At 44.8% G+C, this 14,015-nt stretch overlaps 1 protein-coding gene across 1 annotated transcript; it reads left to right on the top strand.

The window, feature by feature from the left end:
• Positions 1-822: 822 nt before the first annotated feature.
• LOC119250839 (olfactory receptor 14A16-like) lies at positions 823-1,749 on the top strand (the record flags this gene model as incomplete). The annotated part of the gene is made up of 1 exon (XM_037518429.1): positions 823-1,749. A coding segment is annotated over one exon (927 nt), but the record flags the coding sequence as incomplete, so codon positions are not given.
• Positions 1,750-14,015: the final 12,266 nt, after the last annotated feature.

The following is a 14,015-nucleotide window of genomic DNA, read 5'->3' as shown; positions in this document are numbered from 1 at the left end:
TGCGGATCAGCCCCAGAGCAGCCTCCTCCCTGCACAGACGTGCATGAGTCTGAGGGGGGACAGAGGGGCCGGGAGGGACCCGGGGTGGACGAGCCCATCCTCCAGTAGGGACGTTGGGTGTGACCCAGGAGGAGACTCTGCGGGAAACATGGCCTCTGGGTCCTCAGATGTGGGGCATCAGGGGCAGGGAGATGAAGAGACGTGGAGACAGACCAGGAGGCAGCAGTGAGGCCACAGGGGCAGGAATATTACAGAAGAGGTGTCAGGACATGCCACATGGGGATGCCAAGCCCAGATCCTTCAGTTCCAGGACAGTGTTGGTCCCGGGGAGCACGAAAACAGGGACCCGCACAACACATCTCCCTGCACACCCGTCACTGTGGGGCCTCTTCAGACCAGGGCTGTGCAGGAGGAGCAGGGACAGGCTCTCCAGGGTGGGGAGGGGCTGGGCATGGCCATGTGTCCTCTGGGGCTGTGCCGTGGACAACCTCTGGGAGATGTGCTGGGCCGAGACGCTGGGTCCTGGCAGGAGGCAGGAGAGCAGGGCTGGGGCCGTGGGGAATGGCTGTCAGTCGGGCTATGAGATCAACCAGAGCAGAATCCTATGATCACCGAAATGTCCTCCTTCCCAACCTTAGATCCAATGTGATAAAGGCGCGTTTCTAGAGATGAACACAAAAGTCTCAACAGAGAGGGAGAAACATGGAGCTGCTTCAATCTACAGCCTCAGAGTGACCACTGGGACACACCTGTGACTGTCCGTGTAGGTGTCATCTTTTATTCAGCTCGTTGTTTTTACAGATGATGGCTCCAGGGGTGACCAATCTCACGGCCGTGACAGAATTTGTCCTCCTGGGATTCCCCACTCAGGGGACCATGGGCTTCCTGCACCCACTGCTCTTCTCCCTGGTCTACCTGTGCGCCCTGCTGGGGAATGGGCTCATCGTCCTCATCACCACCCTGGACCGGCACCTCCACACCCCCATGTACTTCTTCCTGAGGAGTCTGTCCTTCTTGGACCTCTGCCTCATCTCAGCCACGGTCCCCAAGTCCATTGCCAACTCTCTGAGGCACAGCAGCTCCATCTCCTTCCCGGGCTGTGTTGCCCAGGTCTTCATGGTGATGATTTCAGGAGCTACAGAGCTTCACCTGCTCACGGTGATGAGCCTTGACCGCTATGCTGCCATTTGCCACCCCCTGCACTATGAAGTCATCATGAGCAGGGACAGGTGTGTGCAGCTGACAGCTGTGTCCTGGCTGGGTGGGGGTCTCTATGCTGTGATGAACACGGCTGGAACCTTCTCCTTGTCCTACTGTGGGTCCAACATGGTCCACCAGTTCTTTTGTGACATTCCCCAGTTATTGGCTATTTCCTGCTCAGGAAATTTATTGAATGAACTTGTCCCTATTGCCATCGGTGTGGTGTTGGATTTCTGCTATTTCATATTCATCGTCATTTCCTATGTCCACATCTTCTCTGCTGTCAGGAAGATCCCATCCACAGAAGGGAAGGCCAAAGTCTACTCCACCTGCCTTCCCCACCTGCTGGTTGTGGTGCTGTTTGTCTCCACTGCATGCTTTGCTTATCTGAAGCCAACCTCAGGTACCCCGTCCATTTCTGACCTGGTCATTTCTATGTTCTACACGGTGGTGCCCCCCACCTTTAATCCCGTCATATACAGTCTGAGGAACCAAGACATGAAGTCGGCCGTGGGGAGACAGATGAAGGGGAGACTCACCAAAATGTAATACAGAAGATTAGTTCATAACTCCATTATGAGACACTTATTTTAATTTTTCACATTATTGTCCCCTTTATATTCTTTTAATTTCATATAATTCTATTGTACAATTTAAATATATATGCTCATTTTTAAAATATATTTACAATGACTTCATGTATTCTTCTGCTCATTCACTCGATTAGCATTGATTTTTCCTCTTTTTAACACTTAGTTGCATTTTGATATTCTCTGTACAATGAAGGTCACCTAACTTCAGCATCTGTCTGCTATTCTCCATTTCCGTGCTCTCGGTCAAGGGGCGATGGTTGGGTTTCATCTCAGTCATCAGCAGAAGTTCTCTCACTGGGGCAGCATCTCCAGTCTCTAAGGCACTTCCCCTTTCATGTTACTGACTCTGGCGGTCACGTGTGCCATCAGGGGCTATGGGTGGGACAGAGGCCCCTGTACTTGGTGAGTGAGGCCTTCATCACATAAGGAAGGCCTGAGGGCCCAAGTTGGAAACTGAGTGGTCATGACCTTCTGCGGACAAGGACCCACACATGATGGGGTAGAGACCCCCTGGAGGCTCTGGTGTGGGTGCCACCGGCATTTACCGTAAACACAGCACACAGTGGACACCAGAAATAAGACAGTGACTGTGAAAGCTGTTAATTTCATGTGCAGTATAATTACTAAAAATTTACTGAAATACAGTGAGTAGGGTTTTTGAAGAAACAATAAAGCTATAATGGTAAAAAAAAAATAGTAGCTAGTGGACTACACAATATTCCAATATTTCCAGAGATAGTTGAGGAATGGTGCTCACAACATCATACCAAACTTTCCTCGTGTGTTTATCCCCATATATTTAATTTCCTAGAATTTCTGGGAATTTGAGGACAATGTCCTTTTGGCCATATTATTATGGGATCTCAGAGTGTTTGTGTTTCCATGTGGAGTAGTTCAAATGAGAAAACTCATCGGATTTACATATCAGAAATAACACTATCATTTATTGTAGATGCAAAGACAAAGAATTTGAATTAGATTTAAAATTGGGAAGTGAAATGCCCAAGTGTGTGGCTGCTGCCTGGCCTCAGCTCTTCTCTGCTGACTATATCGCCCCCTGCTTGCCCATCTGTGACGTTCAATATTTGAAAATTTCACACCAAAATATTTCATGATAATATGCAGTTCCAAGTGGATATCACACATTTAACTCATTCTCAAACATTCATGCTCTGAGGGTGCTAATCAGGCTGATCTTGCCTTTAGCCCAGGCTAGTCCCATGTGGGCACAATGTCAGATTGGAGGCAGCCAGAAATATTTAAAAGATGGCAAAAACTCGATATATAAACTTCTAGGTTGATAACTTACTACTATTATTTTAAATCATTGGCATTTTTATTTTTTCTGATGATAGATATCATTTTTAATGTTAATTATAGTTACTGTCATAGTTTACAGGTCAATAAAAGTTATGGGCAATCAAGAGAAGAAGGTTATGGAATATAATGAGAATTCAATGCACATATTGAATGAAGAAGCTGAATCAGACTATTATAAACATATCCTGAGACTATTCATTGCCTACAATTTGTCAGTTTTGTGTAACATAATTAAAATTTTAGAATAATAAAACATTAACTGTCTCTAGGTTGTATGGATTTAAACATACAACACAATTAAAACTGTTGTGGACAATGTAGTATACACTAAGAAAACAAAAGATTCCACTGAAAAAGCAAATTAAAATAAGCCATTTCAGGGTAGTTGAAAGCTTAAAAAATCAACACACAGGGCCTCCCCGGTGGCACAGCTGTTGAGCGCTGGTCTGTGAAGCTGTCTGCAGTCTCTGCAGCACTGGTTCAATCCGTGGCCGCCAAAGAGGTTCCCACATGGCACACAGACCTCTCCTGCTGACCAATGCTCCCCTCAGCAGTGTACTTCGTCAGTCTGCCTGTTTTGCTCCCCGCTCTGGCTCTCGTGAGTTTTTTCACTCTCATGCGCTTCTGACTGTACCCAGTGCTTGTATAAATAAATAAATAAATAAATAAATAAATAAATAAATACATACATACATACATACATACATACATACATAAACACAATGTTGTAAAATTGTCTTAACTCAATAAATAAACCAACCTTAAAAAAAAAGCAACACACAAAAATCAATTGCCTTCTATATGCACAAATTAACTATAAAAGAAGTTAAAAGACAATCCTACTTATAATCACGGCATGAAGTACCATGGAGTAAACATAATAAAGGAGGTAAAGATACAATGAAAATAGTAAGATATTGTTAACAAAAATAGAAAACACAAAAATGGAAAGAAATTCCCTGCCCTTGGTTTGGAAGAATCAACATTATCAAATGTGCATCTGACCCAAAGCAATTTACAGATTCAGTGTAATCCCACTTAAGAACTTCAATGGCATTTTCCAAAAATATAAAAAAAAAATTGCTCACATGTATATGGAACCACAGAGACCCCCAAACAGCCAAAACAACCCTGACAAAAATAAGGAAGCATGGTGGAGGCAGCACATTCCAGACGCCAGTCCATATAATAAAGCTCTAATACTTAAAGCAACATAGTACTGGGACAAAAACAGACAGGGCAGCCACTGGAATATAACGAGGGCCCAGGAACCCACCCTCATCAGGTTGGACAGTGACTCTACAACAGAGGAGCCCGAGCAGGCACTGGAGCAGGGAAAGTGGGGAGATGGTGCTGGGAGAAGCAGACAGACACACGCAGCAGAGTGAAGCAGTTCCTGCCCCACCCCCTACAGAAGAGTAAACTCAAAGAGATAAACGCCTGTTTCCATGTGTGATGTCACCATCGTCATGCAGCAAAACTAAGGATATGACACCATGAGCAGAAACCCGAAAATACTATTTCCTAAAGATTAGTAGCAAATTATCCCAACAAAAGGACAATTCTAATGTAAGTGCAGGGACAGGGGCTGGGATGGAAAAGAACCACAGGGTACACAATTTCAGAGATGAGTAAAGTTTTCTTCCCGAAGAGCTGGAGACCCCCGTGGTCACTCACTTCTGCTGGACGTCTATTGTCTTTCTGCACCACTCCCCCTCCCTGGGCTCCCTCCTGCCTCTCTCCGTGTCCCTTCTCTCCCGCCTCAGGCCTTCCCACATCCCCCTCACATCCATCCCCAGGGCCTCTCCGTGAAGGGCACACGGGGGGTGACAGGTGACTGTCCAGCTGTGTAGACAGGGACTCAGGGCACTGTTATGACTGATGGTTCCCACCACGGTGGACACGACAGGTGGGGAATGGAACCTGGAAGTGAGGATTTGTCTATTCACCTCCAGAGAGGCGTGAGCCAGACACAAAATCACATCTACAAACTAAGTGTGATAATTACTTGCTGAGATGCACTGCAGGACACTCCAATTAAAACACTCAAGTAAACACACACTTTTCCTCTGGAGGAAGGTCCCCGAGGCCTGGAATATGGACAGTGTCCAACACATGGACACCAGATCCAGTGCTCAAATAGCCCAGCCCTGAGGCCATGCTCTGTCCATGAGGCGGCTCAGGACAGGGTGGAACATGCTGTGAGTGCTCAGAGGCTCCCCACGAGCCCCGACCATGGAGTGAGAGGCCGTGACGCCCTCTGTTCCACCATGGGGACATCCTCAAGACAGAGACTTGACACGGCAGTGTCAATTTAACCCCCAGACTGCAGGTATCTGCCCCCAGCCTTTTGCAGGGAGAATCCACTCACACTTGGAAAATTTTAGATTTCAAGCTGCATTTCAGACTTGAGAAAGTGACACAGTTAAACTATTCACTTTGTAAATCATGACAACTAATGCTGACGGGGCCCAAGACGTCATGTCCCACTGCCCTGTCAGTGTGGGTGAAACTCAGGGAGAGAAAACATATTCTCTTGTCATTTAAGATGCTCAAAGATACAGACTTAATACATTGATCATATTAGAAGATTTTGATTTATGGGATATGTGACAATTTTTTATTCATACCTGGAATTTTAGCATGAGCACACTCTGTGTTTTGGATACTAAACAAAATAACAAAAATAATGGAATTAGATTTTATGGAAGAAATTTCAGTGCAAAATAAAATATATTTATTGTTAAATTAAAAATGCTATGCCCATTTGTCCTACACATAATGACAGATATGAGTCAAGTAGAAAATCAAAAACTCTTACGGTAACATGTTGACAGCTTCATGGCTCTGACACTAGCATGAGACTGGCAGGGACATGGGATTTTTCACCAACTCCATCACTCAGGGAATGTTAGCAATTTTGTAAAATAAATCCCAGTATTTAAACATGGCCTGGAGGAGATATATGACAAATGTTATTTTAAAATTTTAAATTTTTATATAAATCACTCAACAGATGTCAACATTATTAACAACCCAGTACCTTAACTTATTTCCTTGCTTTTATTAAATTATTTGGCATTATTCCCACCAATGTATTGCAAATATTTTATATCACCACATTCCAAAAATCCTTCCGTCACCAGACCTGACCGTCCATCACCCCCACAGAGGGGGGAGAGGCTGAGATTGGGGAGGAGGAGAGCGGGCATGGCTGCCCCACGTTCAGACGTCCCCACTCACGCATGGGCCTGGGGGAGGAACAAACCTGCACCCAGGGGACCCGGGGCCCTGGGACCGGCAGGGACAGCCACACGCACAGACCATCTGGCTCGGCCCCGGAGTGTCCTAATTCCTGCATGAGTCTGATGGGGGAACACAGGGCCCAGCAGGATCCGGGGGTGGACGAGCCCATCCTGCAGGAGGGATGTGTGGATGTGACCACGGGAAGAAGTAGCTGCATGAGAAACCACATTACCTGCTCCAGTAAACAATGGGGGAGGGCAATGACCGGGACAGGCAGGAGCGGTCACCCTCTCAGCACATACAATGAAGGGGCGAGGGGCAGTCAGTGTTCAGATGGCAACATGTGTGTGCGGGACGCCCCACCTACTCTGTGATGATGAACATGGGCACCAACCAGGAACAGACTTGGGACCATCACTGTCCACTTGGTCCCAAAATATGCACCTGGAGCTGCAACTGGCCTTTGTTTTGCTGAAACTTGGCAGCTGAGATCCACAGGTTAGATTTGGGGCAAGCATGAACGTTCATGTTTCTGAGTCTTCTTTGAGGGTCCTGCTCCTGGGAGGTGTGCTGACCTGGGGCCCGGGGTTGGCAGAGGAGGGGCCGGGTCAGTGTTTCAAGGGTGCCCATGTACGGGATGTGGAGACGGGAGGATATTGCCCAGGGGGCTGAGGTCAATTGAACTCTCTGCCCTTCAGCATCTCCCACAGGCGGCGTGGACAATTGCAGCACCTGTGGGTCACTGAAGCTTGGAGAGGCCGAACAGAGCAGGGGATAAGATCCCTGCCGGTGGGGCGCCAGCCAGGGCATGGTGAGAAGTCAGTAGGGAAGGACAGCACTGGTCACCTGCAAAGAGACACCGCGGGTCCAGCACTGGTAGATGGTCCTGGCACTTTATTCCTCTAGACGTTCATGCAGTGATGGCTCCAGGGGGGATGAATCTCATGGCTGTTTAAGAATTCGTCCTCCTGGGTTTCCCCACCCAGGGGACCATGGGGTTCCTGCACCCGCTGCTCTTCTCTCTGGTCTACCTGTGTGCCCTGCTGGGGAATGGGCTCATCGTCCCCATCACACCCTGGACCAGTACCTCCACACCCCCATGTACTTCTTCCTGAAGAGTCTGTCATTCTCGGACCTCTGCTTCATCTCAGCCATGGTCCCCAAGTCCATTGCCAACTCTCTGAGGCACAGCAGCTCCATCTCCTTCCCAGTCTGTGTCCTCCGGGTCTTCATGATGAATCTTTCAGCAGGTTCAGAGCTGAGCCTGCTCATGGTGATGAGCCTTGACTGCTATGCTGCCATCTGCCACCCCCTGAACTATGGTGTCCTCATGAGCAGGGGCAGGTGTGTGCAGCTGACAGTTTTGTCCTGGCTGGCTAGGGGCATCATCTCTGTGATGAACTCAGCTGGAACATTCTCCTTGTCCTACTGTGGGTCCAGCTTGGTCCACCAGTTCTTCTGTGATATCCCCCAGTTATTGGCTATTTCCTGCTCAGGAAATTTAATGAATGAACTTGTCCCCATGTTCATTACCATAGTGTTGGAATTCTGCTACTTTATTTTCATCATCATTTCCTATGTCCACATCTTCTCTGCATTCAAGAAGACCCCATCCATAGAAGGTAAGGCCATGGCCTACTCCACCTCCCTTCCCTACCTGCTGGTTGTGGTGCTGTTTGTCTCCACTGGGCTCTTTGCTTATCTGAAGCTGACCTCAGGGACCCCATCCATGTCTGACCTGGTCATTTCTTTGTTCTACATGGTGGTGCCCCCTACTTTTAATCCTGTCATATACAGTCTGAGGAACCAGGCCATGAAGTCAGCTGTAGGGAGACTGATGAAGGGGAGACTCACCAAAATGTAATAGAGAAGATGAGGTCATGACTCTATTACAAGACATTTATTTTAAAATTTTTCATCATGCTTTATATTCTTATAGTTACATTTAATTCCACTGAATGATTATAAAATATATAAGCTTATTTTTAAATTATATTTAAGATACTTCATATACTCCTATAGCTTATATTTTGCTCTTTGGAGCACTGAATGTTCTCTGGTATTCCGTGTGTACTGGGCTGATTGGACCTCAGCATCTTTCTGCTGTTCATTCTGTGCTCCTGGCCGAGGGAGGCAATGGTTGGGTTTCATCTCAGTCATCAGCAGAGGTTCTCTCATGGGGCAGCATCTCCAGTCTCTATGGTGCTTCCCCTTTCATGTCACTGATCAGGGATCACGGATAGGTCAGAGGCCCCTTTACTTAGTGAGTGAGGCCTTCACAGAATAAATAAGGCTTTGGGATCTGTAGTTGAATCTGAATAGTCATGACCTTCTGTCGATAAGGACCTCAACTGATGTGGTAGAGACCCTTTGGGAAGCTCTCGTGTGGGTGCTGACGGCATTTACCATAAACACACTCAGCATACAGTGGACACCAGGAATAAGACAGTGAGTAAAAGCAGTTAATTTCACGTGCAGTATAATCACTAAAAAGTTATGAATATTTAATAGGTAGGGTTTTTTTAAGAAATAATAAAGGAACTTAAGAAGCTATAATGGTAAAAACAAAATGATAGCTAGTGGACTACACAATATTTTAATATTTCCAGAAATAGTTGAGGAATGGCACTCACAACATCACGCCACACTTTACACATGTGCTTATCCACATTTATTTAATTACCAAGAACGCCTGGGAATTTGAGGGCAATATCTTTTTGGGCACATTATTATGGGGTCTCAGAGTGTTTGTTTTTCCATATGGAGTTGTACAAACAAGAAAACTCATCAGATTTACTTTTCATAAACAATGCTATCATTTAGTATAGATGTAAAGACATAAAGAATTTGAAGAAGAGCCTCCCTGGTGGCGCAGCGGTTGAGCGCTGGGCTGTGAAGCTGCCCACAGCTTCTGCAGCGCTGGCTCAATCCCCAGCCACCCGGTGAGGTTCCCACATGCTGTGCAGACCTCTCCTGCTGCCCGCTGTTTCCCTCAGCAGTGTACTTCATCAGTCTGCCTGTTCTGTTCTCCAGTCTGGCTCTGGTGAATTCTCTCACCCTCCCATGCTACTGACTGTACTCACTGCTTGTATAAATAAATAAATCTAAAAAAAAAAGAATTTGAAGATTTAAAATTGGGAAGTGAAATGCCCAAGTATTTGGCTGCTGTCTGGCCTCAGCTCTTGTCTGCTGACTGCATCGACCCCTGCTTTCCCATATGTGACTTCCAATGTTTGAGAATTTCACACCAAAATATTTCAGATATCAGACATTTAACTCATTCTCAGACATTCATGCTCTGAGGGTGCTAATCAGGCTGATCTTGCCTTCAGCCCAGGCGAGTCCCATGTGTGCACAATTTCAGATTGGAGGCAGCCAGGAACAGTTAAAAGATGGCAAAAACTCAATATATAAACTTTTAGGTTGACAACTTGCTACTGTTCTTTTAAATCATTGGCATTTTTATTTATCAACTGATAAATAACTTTCTTAATACTTTCTTATTACTTAATTCTTGATACTGTCATAGCTTACTGTTCAATAAAAGTTATGGAATATAATAAGAATAGGTTATGGGATACAATGAGAATTCAAAACATGTATTGAGTGAAGAAGCTGAATCAGACTATTATAAATTTATTCTAAGACTATCCATACTAAGACTTATAAATTTATAATAAGACTATAGTAAGACTATTCATTTTGTCACCTTTGTATAACAAAATTGAAATTTTTAAATTAATAAAACATTAACTGTTTCTAGGTTGTATGGCTTTAAACATTTAAGGACAATTAAATTTGTTTTGGATGTATAATACACACTAAGAACACTAAAGATTCCACTGTAAAAACAAATTAAATCAATCAGCCACTTCAGTATAGCTAGAAGTTTACAAAATCAACACACAAAATAAATTGCCTTCTTATACCCAAAAATTGAACTAGAAGTGAAGAAAACAATCCCACTTACCACCACAAGACTAAGAACCATGGAGTAGACACAACTAAGGAGATGAAGATACAAGGAAAATATAAGGCATTGTTAAAAGAAATAGAAAAGACAAAGAAATGGAAAGATATTCCCTGTTCTGGGCTTGGAAGAATCAACATTACCAAATATCCATTTGACCCAAAGCAGTTTATCATTTCAATGCAATCCCAATAAGGAATTCAATGACATTCTCCAAGGACATAAAACAAACATTACAGAAATGCATATTCAACAACCAGAAATCCTGACAAAAATGAGGAAGCATGGTGGAGGCAGCACACTTCCAGACTCCAGGCCATACACTAAAGCTCTAATACTTAAAGCAGCATGGCACTGGGACAAAAACAGATACACAGATCTCTGGAATATAGAGGGCAGTCTGAGGAACCAAGCCATGAAGTCATCTGTGGGGAGACGCCTGGTGGACACTGTGGCTGGAGCCCTGTGGCACGGAGGTCACTGAGGTGCACTCAGACACACAGGGTTCCCCCCCTGCATCCTAACAGGAGGCCCTGTGGTGAACAAAGCACATCCCCGGTCCGGGGTGTCACACAGAGGTTGAAGCTCTGTCTGGGCAAGCGTGGCCAGCCCAGCCTGGCCCCCGAGGTCGTCGGGGCACGATAGAGTTCCCCCCACACCCCTGCCTCAATCCTCACCCTGGCCGTCGGGAACCCGGGCTGGGAGGCGCCTCCGCACTCCTTTCAGTCTGTTTCTTTGGGGATGTGCTGAGCGCCCCTTTTATTCATGCTGTGGCATGGCCCAGATGTGACTCAATGTATAGAAATATAAACCCGTGCCTAAGTGACCAAAAATATCATTTTCATTAAGTATTTTTAGGCAATATGGCTGTTTAGCATGATAAATCTCTTGATGTAATAACATTTCTGGACTCTTAGGGACTTAGAGAATCTTGTCTCAAGAATAGGTAATATATTGAACATAAATATAGTTGCTTTGCTGATTTTAAGAAAATAGCTAAAAATAATGAAATATTTTCATTAAATAAAAGAAGTATGATCCGTCAACAATATGAAACTAACTGATCAAATGGAGGAAGGTATTTGAAATTATATATTTGATAAGACATAATTTCCAAAAATATTAACAACTCATACACCCAGTAGCAAAGCCTCAACAATCAGACTAAAAACAGGCAAACAATCTCAATAGACATGGCCACAGGCCCTTGAGAAAGTGCTTGACATCACTCATCCCCAGGGAACACAGTCAAATCACAAGGCAACAATGGCATGTCATCTGGGAGTCAGGGGATGTAGGGAGAAGGGAGTGTCTGGGCACTGCTGGTGAGGGTATAGATCAGTGCCCTCATGTGGAAAGCTGTGGAGGTTTCTTTGAAAAATTAGGAACATAAATGTTTTATGACCCATTAATTCCACTCTACAGATATATACATATTGGACAATAAAGAGACAAAAACCCCATGTCAGTGCAAAAAAACAAATGAAATAAATAGTAGAAAAATCCACAAAAAAAATTGAGAGCTTTTCTTTGAAAGATAAGATAGGCAAGCCATTAGTGAGACCAGTGGGAAAAAGAAACGAGCTGAATAAAATAAAAAAAATAAAAGAGGGATTGCAACTGTTACCACACAAATAAAAAAGAGAATAATGGCTGATTGTGAACAACTACCTATCATGTAACGTGGCAGGAATGCCTGAGTCCCTGAAGCATGTTTTGTGCCAACATTGAATAATGGAAAAATGGATCAGATAAACCAATTAAGAGACCATGTGATTGAAGCACTAATTAGAAAGTTCCCCAAGAGGAATGAAAACCAAGTGCAATTAAGTGAAACAGTTCTCAAGAAGACACAGGTGGCAGCAGAAAGCAGACTTGGAGACACCGGGCTTGGCAAAGTGGTGGCAGGGGGCTGATTATCCACAATAGAGGTCTTCGTTGAAAAGAGACTCTATCTTGAAGCCCTTGGTTGCATCTCAAGATCTTTTAAAAAATTCAAATGAGCAGCTTTATATTAAATTGGTATAATAATGGGTGGAGGTCCTTTTTGGAAAAACTGACTCCTTTAAAAATGAGTATTCAAGACCTTTCAAATCCTCTGCATCCCCTTCCCAAGGAAGCTCAGCTGTGCACAGGCTCTGCTCATGACGCAGACTCCCCTGCCAACGTCCCACCTCCAATGATGAACTGAGAGACTGGGCTTGCACAGGGAGTGTGTGAAGCTTCTGATTTGAAAGTAAAGGGAATAGTAACTTGATATTAAGTGACAGAAGAAACCCAGTGGAAACAATGTGTTGCAGTGAACAGAAGAAAAAGGCTTAGAAAAGTATATTCATATTCTTTGTCAATTTGAAGTGGGGAATTTAGCTTTTCCCTGTTGAGTTGTACAAGATCCTTATTCATTATATATTAATCATTTATCAAATATATGGTTTGCAACCTTTTCTCCCACTCCCTGGAAGCCTTCACATTCTGCTGATGCTATTCCCTTTGCCCTGCAGAAACTTTGTACTTGCATGTAGCCTGATGTGTTTATTTTCTTTCTTGTGGATTGTGCTTTTGGTAGCACTTTCCAAAGATCATTCCCAACACCAATGTAAAGAATGCTTTCCTGTGTTTCACTAGGATTGTTACAATTCCACCTCTTATGTTTAGTGTTTAATTCATTTGAACTGACTCATGTACAGTTTGAGATTAGAGTCCATTATTTTCTATTGATAGTGGATGTTGTGTTGTGCAACACCACACTGATGAAGACACAGGAGTCATGGAGCAGGCTGCACAAGGCAGGATGCTGCTGAGAGCAAGATCCTGGCTGTTTTTATGGATAGAATAATCATAGAGCATCAGCTATGTGCATTAGGAGGACAAGGAGAGAAGGATGGGTGAAACTCAGGAATGTTATCTAGGGCTTGGGTGACATGAGTCTGCTGACCATGTTATCACCTTGATGACCAAGTGTTGTCATCAAAACTAGACCCCTGGCCCCCCAGGCACAGTCATAATCTTATCAACTGATCAGCTTCTGGGGCCCCTTGTCATATATCAGTCCTTGCCCCCTCCCCGGGTGTTCCCAGTCATACCTCATGATGCATGAGTTGGGGGTATGTTCATGCATCTGTCCTCAGCCCCCTGGGTGTTTCCGGTCATACCTCTTGATGCACACCCTTCCCAGAGTGATCAAGCTTTCTGCTCTTGATTGACAGGAAAGGCACCTTGTAAGGTTTGGCTCATATGACTATGACTGGAGAGTTCTGACCTTTGTATAGGGTTTCATCATTATTAGTATTAAGAAGAGCAGAGGGGATGTCTTGTATCGGGAGGTAACAGATGAGGAGTCATAAATGATGTTAAGTGACTGTGAAGGAAATGAAGAAAGAACCAAAATAGCAGCTGCTAGTTCAGCACGTGGGACTGAAGGGGAAGGTGTGATGCAGGCAGTCGCCCTGGGGCAGCAGCCTGGGCGCCAGACCATGACTCAGCAGCCTGGGGCGGAGGCACCATCCATGAGGGTCGAGAGAGCCTGGGATAGGAGAACTGACCACGACATTGAAGGAATGATGAGGGAGAAGCTGTGGGTATTGAATGTGTTTATCGGGTGGGGTAGAAAAGAGGAAAGATTCAACATAATCCTGGACAACAATCTGAAATTGAGTGAGGAGCCCTTCTGTGTCCTGCTCGCAGAG

This window comes from Talpa occidentalis, unplaced genomic scaffold (assembly GCF_014898055.3).
Source record: "Talpa occidentalis isolate TD23 unplaced genomic scaffold, MPIMG_talOcc4v2.1 talOcc4.18, whole genome shotgun sequence".
Lineage (NCBI taxonomy): Eukaryota > Metazoa > Chordata > Mammalia > Eulipotyphla > Talpidae > Talpa > Talpa occidentalis.
The sequence above is the reverse complement of the archived record's forward strand: the minus strand, read 5'-3'. Positions and strand labels throughout refer to the sequence as shown.